This window comes from Anneissia japonica, unplaced genomic scaffold (assembly GCF_011630105.1).
Source record: "Anneissia japonica isolate Jap-2015-1 unplaced genomic scaffold, ASM1163010v1 scaffold288108_len519018_cov203, whole genome shotgun sequence".
NCBI lineage: Eukaryota > Metazoa > Echinodermata > Crinoidea > Comatulida > Comatulidae > Anneissia > Anneissia japonica.
The window spans coordinates 301,983-311,408 of record NW_022728501.1 but is presented as its reverse complement, the minus strand read 5'-3'; the positions used below and the strand labels follow the sequence as shown (position 1 = coordinate 311,408).

The window sequence follows — 9,426 nt, the reverse complement described above, 5'->3', positions numbered from 1 at the left end:
ACGAATGTGTTGTTTCACTGCTTTCGACTGACTTTCGGCAAACTGGGTTTCGGCAAAATGGGATTTCGGCAAAGTGGACTAGGCAATCTGGGATTCGGCAAACTGGATTTCGACAATATGGCGTAGATCCGACGAAACCTCACTGCCAGGCCTTCCAACAGCCCCAATCGGACGTAAAGCAGTGACGGCGCCATAGATTTCCCGATATGAAGATCCAAATTTCTCGACCATCCATGCCAGGAAATTTCACCCAGATGTGTATAAGAGACAGATATAGGGTCTGTGACAAAACAAATCTTTAGCTCTGTTTTTTACTGTTGTTTACATTTTCACTCAAGATATTCCGGTTTAATGCAATTACGGTATGAAAAAGACTCAAAACACAACACAACAATGGATACCGCAATTAAATCTAACACCATGAAGGCATACAGGCTTGTAAAACTACAGTATATGGTACACTCTCTACATACCTATATGTGTATTTTCTTACTTAGAAGAAACACTATTCCCAAAATTGAATATTTTAGAAGATGTTTTTGCGACGACGTGTCTACGACACAGTTCCGGTAGTTGACATACACGCTTGCTTCAACCGTAATTTGGATATTATGAGACAGGTGCACAACCAACTAGGTATCCGAAGGAAAAATTGCTGCCAAGGACAGTAGTACCTTACGAGGCTAAACCTACAAATTATTAGTTTAGCGCTCACCCCTTATAATTAGCGTCCACCCTCGAATTGGTCTACCACTGGGGCCGAAACGGTATCCGACCAGTTTGTCAAAATCCAGTTTGCTGAAGCCCATGATTGCCGAATTAATTACCTCTTTGCCGAAACCCAGTTTGCCGTATCCAGTTCACCGAAATATTGACAACCCAGTTTGCCGAAACCCAGTTTGCCGAAACCCAATTTGCCGAATCATTTTCCGTCACCATCGTACAAAAGTACAGCATACTCTGCTTTTGAAAACATGATGGATGGATCAGGGAGGAACCATATTTACATTCCCGTATTTGTACCCGTGTAAACGCTCCGCTTTGAATAAACGCCCCTTCTAGAGCCTCATTTGGAATAAACCCTCTTTCGAAAACACCCCGTGGCGTATATTTTTTCCTCGAATAAACTCCCCCTCGACTGTAAACAGATCTAATGGAAACATCATTCCCAACACTTTCTATTAATATTTTTTTATGCCGGGACACTGACAGAGGCTCTAGTCTAGTCAGGTGTATAATTGTAGATTATTATTATTTATTTACTTATTTCATTTAGGTATACATATTATTATCTTTATTAACTTTATACACTTACTATAAATATGCTAATGAAATTAAACAATGTACATCCATTTCGGACTTTAAAGCCCAGCTCTCAAAACACTTGATCTCAAAATATTAATAATAATAATAATAACTATTAATTATCTCTGTTTTTCATTTTGTTATAGTTAAATCAATTTATTTTGAATTTACTTTTTTGTATATATTTATATTGTATTGTCATTTTATTTGTTTTTGATGATGGAGTAAGAGTAGTTTACTGTTTGGGCTTATGCCTATTACTTACTCCTGGCAAGAATATTGTATGTATACTTTTTACTTTGCCGAATAAATATTATTATTATTATTATTATTATTATTATTATTATTATTATTATTATTATTATTATTATTATTATTATTATTATATTATTATTATCAGACAGGCCTATTTCACAGTTATTAAACAGTTATTTATTATACGAATAAACAGTGATCGTGTCGTACTTCGCATTGGAAGGCTTCTAAATTCTCAATTTCGCAATTCTTGAATTTGCCTCTTTAACAAATGGACATGTAATAGATAGTTTCTTTTTTCCCCCGATAAATCATGTAATTTTCTTTCTTCTTTGAGAGTGGAAAAGAACAATTTCCAATTACGGATGAATAAATAGATATCTATGTCTATGCTCTTACTTTCCGCTGGCCCCTCCTGTTCGTACAGACGCAGTCACGGTAAAAGAGTGCTCCATCACGAATGTTATGCTGTTTTTAATGTTTCACTGCTTTCGACTGACTTTCGGCAAACTGGGTTTCGGCAAAATGGGATTTCGGCAAAGTGGACTAGGCAATCTGGGATTCGGCAAACTGGATTTCGACAATATGGCGTAGATCCGACGAAACCTCACTGCCAGGCCTTCCAACAGCCCCAATCGGACGTAAAGCAGTGACGGCGCCATAGATTTCCCGATATGAAGATCCAAATTTCTCGACCATCCATGCCAGGAAATTTCACCCTGAGACTGTAAAAGTAGTGTTCGCTACGAATTATTTTTTCGACGGAAACTCCAATATCCCGTTTCCCTATCATCTATCCCTCACCTCCGCTGGTGGCGCCGACACTGATGTTTCCGACTTTTTTTTAGGAAGTGCAGTTATATGGCATTTTCTTCTTACTGATTTGAGTAGACATACATTACATTATAAACAGAGAAAAACAATAGAAAGTTCACTCATAGGCAAAGGTGAGCAAATTTTGTTAAAATCACAAATTTCAAAAAAGCTTTCAATTAATTCCTAACAGGAGCTTGAAATGCATAGGCTAATAGTGCACTACAAAACACGTACCGGTACATGGTGAAACATCCGAATGACATTGAAGTGCACAAATTATTAATATAATTTATAGGTAAAAGTATAAGTATTTTAAAAATAATAAAAGCCGGTGCGGCCGGGGTGGTTCCGACGGCCCTAGTTAATAACTTTGAACTTTTTTTGAGACTCTAAAACCGATTAAATTTCAAATCACTTGTTATTGTTTTTGGGGCGTCGCTACATGTACGCCACCTCCCCCCACCCTACCCGCTTTAAGTGATTCTGGGAAGCCACTGGCCACGCTCATTTACGCTCTTGTCAAGGACCACCCCACCTCCCACCAACAATGGACATCGTAACCCCTATCGAGCATCCTGACGCCACCATTGGTGACGACGGTGACTGACGGTGGGATGAGTATGGGGATTGATGATGCGATCGAAGCCAGTCAATGACTTGGATCGGATTCACCAACCCACATTCGAGCTGCAGAGAGTCGAAGCTCTGGCCAAAAAAAGTCAACGGATTTTAAGTTGTAGTAAGCTCGTTGTTTGGTTAATAAACTTATAAATAGAGCTATGCTGCCATTATGTATGTGATTGGAACATAAGAAAATAAATGAATCCTAAAACATATTCCCAAATTAAAATCAATACATTCACAATATTAAACTGTTTCAATCAATAGGCCTATACATTGCCCAACATCACCAGTCATGGAGAAACCACATCAGCCCAACGGAATTTCCAAAATGAAAATCAATTGCCTTAATCAATTTAATTATATTTGTAGTAAAATGTTTGTAACATGTGTCTTATTGGAAGTATATAATTTTTATTATTAAATGAGCTAATCAAAATTAGACGTGTTGTATTTTTAAATATAAAAGTTAGTACTGTACAATATCAACCATTTCAATAAATAAAATATATAAAAAAGATTTAAAGATTTAAACATATTTTCTTCTCATGTACATAAATGTTTCTTAAAATTCCTGAGAATAATAAACAAAAATTTCGACAGAAATAAAACTCAAAACCTTCAGATGAGCAATAACTTTTAAAACAATTTTGTGCGAGCAAATGTATAAATAAACTACCTTGGGATGATCAAGATTGGAAAACTTACGGAAATTAATAAACATATTTATTGTTTAAATTAAAATCTACTCTTGGTCTACAATAGTTCTAGTCACTATGAACACATTTTTTTCTATACACAGAGTTTTATGGCTAACTCCTACTTAACCTTACATACGTCAATGCACAGAATTTATTCTGAAGATAAACATAAATGTTTTCATAGTATCATGATATTATGTATGGCTTACTACAGACAAACGGTGATTCGTCAACTAGGAGTACACGTTATATACATCCATAGGCCTATAATTGAAATGCAATTCTATACTATACGTGTTGACTATCAGCCTCAGATCATTCTTAGTGTCAGCCGATAGACTGCATCTGCTCATGTTAATATGATTCAGTTTAGGAGCAATAGCCAATAAAGAATGCATTAAACAGTCATCGATGTTGCTAAGGTCATTACCACTGATTCCAAGACTCTTTAGCTCCAACTTAACTCCTCTACTATAACATTCTTTGATCATATCACTCAAAATGAAAACTGATAAGTTACTGTGTTCCATGTAAAGATTATTCAGCTTAGGAGTAATAACCATTAATGAACCCAACACTGAACCATTAATGCTGCCAAAATTATTAAAACCAATGTTCAACCACTTTAATTGTAACTTATCTCCTCTGCTAGAAAATGTTCTGATCACATCATTCAAAGCAACACATGTAACACATCTAATCAATAATAGTGATGTAAGTTTTGGTGCATTGATCAAAAGGTGAGATAAAGATGATGCAGTAATTGGTGGAATAGGGACAGCTGAGGAACCGTGCAATCTGTATTCTGTAAAATCATATTTCAGATTAAGTTTCTGAAATTCAGCTGTTAGGTATTTAATATAATCATCAGCACACACTTCATGGATAGCTTTCAAAATTAAACGTTGGTCTGGTACAGCAAGCATAATATGCGCAAACATTCTGCCCCTTTTTTCAGCTGACAGTCCTTTACACAAACTGTTAAGGGGAGTAATCACAGTTTTCACCACTCTATTTCTATGCCTCGTGTAATACTCTGAGAGGGGTATCCTTGGAACTATTTCATAAATTGTTCTCATAAGATGTATGAAATGTTCTTCCTCTTCCTGCACATCAGGATTGAAATTATTTTTAAATCTCTTAAGTGATTTATAAATGTCAGCAGTATGTCGCTTTATTTTTAAACCTTTCTTGGTAAAGTGATCATCAAGTGCTTTTATTACAAGAGATTTGTGCCCGCCTTTCACAAGTTCTACATATGCCATTAGAGAGCGATATTTTGAGAAACTATTTGTTATCAAATGCTTCAAGAACTTTCCAGCATCAGCCCCTAGGAATCCAATAGTACACTCTCTTGCTATCTGAAAATATTCACTCTCTATTACTATCTCCCATTCATTATCATCTAATGGCTTAAGTAACTTGGCCATATATCCGAGACCCTCAGTTCCCAAACCTGCTGTATCACATAGTTTGTACAAATAAAATCCTACCAATGAGTCTACTATTAACTTGTGAGGAGCTGCAAAAACATCATCAAAATCATCCTTATTTGGTACATCTTTGTACACAAATCCTAATTTTATTGCTAGAGCAATCGTTTCTTCTTTTCCTTCAAAATCTTTCTTGTTGATTAAGAGCTGATTTCTCTTTAAGCTGTTATACATACATTTCCCTAAAAGAAGCATAGCATTTACATATTTATCTGGTGTATCCTCGAATCTAGAGATTTTTTTTATCTTTTGGTTCTTGTTTTTCAATGAACTGATTCAAGATGGATGGATAAATCTCCTTAAAAAGATCAGTTTTATCAGCTGGAAGATGCTGCTTATCTTCCCACATTATACATATTGAGAGAAGCAACATTGGATTCTTACACATAGAATATTCTTCATTATGTGTATTTCTCCAGGTAGGTCTACGCATTGAGCCTGACAACTCCGTAATAAGAGAATCTCCCAATGCAGGAACTTCCACGTATTCAAAGTATTTCTTGATATATCTATTTATGTTGTGTTCATTAAACCCCTTCACTTTTAAATGAACACTGCTCTCTTTAATGTATTCATCAATATTTTCTGAACGAGATGTGAGTATCACCGTGCTGTTTTCCAATTCTTCCTTTCTGAAAAGGCTAATTGGACTTTCATTTCTAACTCTTAATTCATCTAATCCATCCAACAGCAATACAATTTCGTCATCATGATTCATTATGAATCTTTTTATTAAACTTGGATCATTTGGGAGATTCGTTTTCAAATTGAAATCTTTTAGTTTCATTTGTTTTACAATTACATCTAAGATATCCTTACCTTCTTCCATATCTCTGATATTGACAGGGAATACTAATTTACCTTTGAAGGTTTCATCTGATTCCTTAGTAGCCCAGTTATATGCTAAGTACCTAAGAAGGGTTGTTTTTCCTATACCACCCTCACCATCGATAAGAACTTTACATGAAGGTGATGATTTGATGATTCCCAAAACTTCATCCAGAGTTGTTTGCTTGGAACCTTGCTTCTTTTTATTTTCTTTTAGTACTTCCAGATCCGTGAACATATGGGCAATATCTACTTGGTATCTTGTATTCAAAGTTGCTGGCGTGAACCGGTTTGCATTGCGGCACAATTTAAGTTGTCGATTGAGTAGATATTCTCTGATACTCACATCTATTAACAAATTTTATAATTGTATTTTATTAAAATGCATACTGCAATTGATAATCAATATTATAAAAATTATTAGCAGCAAATAATAAATTAATTTCTAGCATAAATTTTAACTGTTAAAAAATGTTATTACGATGTGATAAATGCCACGTGAGCTAATTTGTAAATTACACACCTTGGTTGCTTGGCAACACTACGTTTGGACTTTTGAACATCAATGGTTCCGCTTCATCACCTGTAAAGAACAGTGACATTTGAACTTATCAGATACAGTACATGTTTAGGCATACTAAAACGTTTATAATAAAAATTTTATTATCCTTGATAAAAACATTAATTTATTAATTTCAACATCAATGACCTTAGTTAAGCACAAGGGTGTTTGCCTACAGTAATGTAAAGGTTAAAAACTTCTGTAGATGTTAATAATAGTACTTTCTTATTTTCTGAAAAAATATTGTTTTTACTGATTATTGTATTAAGTACCGTACTATTTTATAGAAATTGTAACTATTATTATTATTTTTTTCAATAATAGAAATAATAATAAATTATTATTATTAGATCAATATAAAGTACGTAGAGAATTAAGAATTAACAAGCAATAGTGGAATACCATCAACTAAAGCTTTCACTGCCCTGCTCAGACCATTACTTTGTAACACTCCGACAAAGTTGTCCATATTTCCATCACTAAGTTCCATTCTGTGTTCTAGATCCAAAATCAAACTCCAACTGTCTCCATATTGTTTTAACAGTGGAATGTTGTATACGGTATTCCATCAAGCCTTGCTACATCATCTTGAGTCAGTGTTGTTCCCAGCTTTAAAAGTGTAAGTCTGTTTTGCGTAAACTTGTTACTACACGTTCCGTGATATTTTTGAATGGTGGAAGTTTATCCTTGATTTTCGATTCAAAGCCAAATTGTTGGGTTGTTTTCACTGTGTCGTATAGGATAGTAAGATTCACCGAACTCAAATTTCCAGAACCAATTAACATACGTAGTAAGTCCATCACCGTAGTAGCACTACTCAACTGATAACTGTCACTCACATAGTCTCGGTATAGAACTTTCAACATATTCAAGTATCCAAGCCGATCCTACCATTCTGCCGTGTCGACCAGCAACTGTCTGAAGTTGCCTTCTGTGATTCCTATGAGGAAAAAAAGTATACCAATGCAATTATATAGGGATTTGTTAATAACAATTATAATATCAGTTAAAATAGCTTAAATTACCAAGCTGGATTTACAAAAATAAACGTTTGTTTTTACGTGTTTTTTTTTCAACTTATATAAAAAGAATTTCCTCAGTTACATTTTTAGCTAAAGTTGCAAACATGAGTATTGAGGTACATTTTATATTATTTACCGAATACTTTGTTGTCAATAATTTTACAGTTGGTATAATAAAAGTTGATCGACAATATTGTACTGTTGTTATAATAAAAGTTGGTCGACATAGCATATCTTCATTAACTATCTTCATTACCATGACACTGTCTTCGTCATTGTCGCCATCGTTATCATTATTATCATCATCTTCATAATAATAATAATAATCATCATCATCATTATCATCATTATCATCATCATCATCATCATCACTATAATTACCATCGTTTTCATCCTCATCCTTATCATTAATATAATAAAAATGTTGTAGGTGATAATACTAATAAAGATGATGGCCGGCCATCATCAACACAGCTCCAGGCAATGGACGTGCAATACAATACATATACATGGAGTATAATTTCCAGTCCGTTCGGTTATTAATAAATACTGACAGCATTTTCAATTTCGATTTTACTATCATTGCAAGAAATGTTATCAAATTAAACTTCACCAAATTCTATAGACCTACTGTAATCCACTATATTGCAAATTATAAAAAGATTAAATTAACAAATCAAAACTCGTTTGTACAGTGGACTATATGTTCTTACCTTCATTCGACATATCGTAAATTTACAATGTGCTTTTGATTATATTCGCAGTGTACAATAATACCATTTCATTTCTAAATAATAAAAAAATACAGAGAACATTAAATACCATGCTGTAATTTTAAAGAATATCAGATACACCCGCGACGAGCGTGACCTTTCCTTTCCTATTAGAACATAGAGTAGAGTCTATTATTTTTTGTTACAAATTTCTTATTACTTACTCTCTACCATCCACGCGTCACTATTGCTAAAATGCAATGCACTATACTTACTAAAGGGCTAATTGATGATATAGGATTTTTTTGTGCCAAAGTATACTAAACCCAACCAAAAGTATACTAAACCAAACCAGCACACAAATTGATAGAGTATGAAAGCAGATGTGAGCACGTCTGTTATATTTTTGTAGCCAAATACCTATGTGGCATATAAGTACGTGTTCCCCACCCTGTCGCCGCTAAACAAGGATATAACATTGATTAATTTTTTTTAAATAAACCTCTCTGTTACTGCTGTTGCTGGGAGATTTGAACGCAGATACTTGAGATCACCTTCAAAATAGCAAAAGATATTAACTAATAAGCAGAACAGATTAGCATTATAAACCTAATAAAAATGGCTTAGATATAGTCTTTGGGGCGTGGGACGCAAATCAAAAGAATCATCAAAGATGAGGCGAGAGTGTTTATGCCCAGCAAACACAAAACGTTAGAGGCCTAATCATAGCCATAAATAACGTAGGACTATGGTTTTATATATGGTGGCTAGGCTATGTCAGAAAACGACGTTAACACGACGTGTAGCAACAATATTACGTAGAGATTACGTTACGAATAACGTAATCTTTTTTGAAAACCAAATTTAGATTATTAATAATATATGTTTAGCTGGTGGCCACCATTAGTCGCAATTCATACAACGAGAAAGTGAGAGCCTCGGTGTCAATCAATCTAAAGTTTTAGATTGTAAATTTTAGATTGGGTGGGCTCTTTTCAAGAGAGACCATTGTAAAAGTGATTTTTTTTTTGCCTCGTAACGTCACGTTGCAAATGGAATAAACAAACCTGAAAATGAAACTAATACTAAGACGGTTGTATAGCTACCTCT

At 34.3% G+C, this 9,426-nt stretch overlaps 1 protein-coding gene across 1 annotated transcript in view; it reads right to left on the bottom strand.

Annotated features, from left to right (window-relative positions):
* Positions 1-3,212: 3,212 nt before the first annotated feature.
* The window catches only part of LOC117114208 (nucleotide-binding oligomerization domain-containing protein 2-like), a 9,295-nt gene continuing 3,081 nt past the window's right edge, over positions 3,213-9,426 (bottom strand). The window contains exons 2-5 of the mRNA XM_033257805.1: positions 8,317-8,390; positions 6,984-7,521; positions 6,543-6,602; positions 3,213-6,367 (exon numbers count right to left, since the gene is read on the bottom strand). Coding sequence (XP_033113696.1) covers positions 5,421-6,367; positions 6,543-6,602; positions 6,984-7,071 — 1,095 coding nt within the window. The 5' untranslated portion in view covers positions 7,072-7,521; positions 8,317-8,390 and the 3' untranslated portion in view covers positions 3,213-5,420. The remainder of the gene's footprint in view (positions 6,368-6,542; positions 6,603-6,983; positions 7,522-8,316; positions 8,391-9,426) is intronic.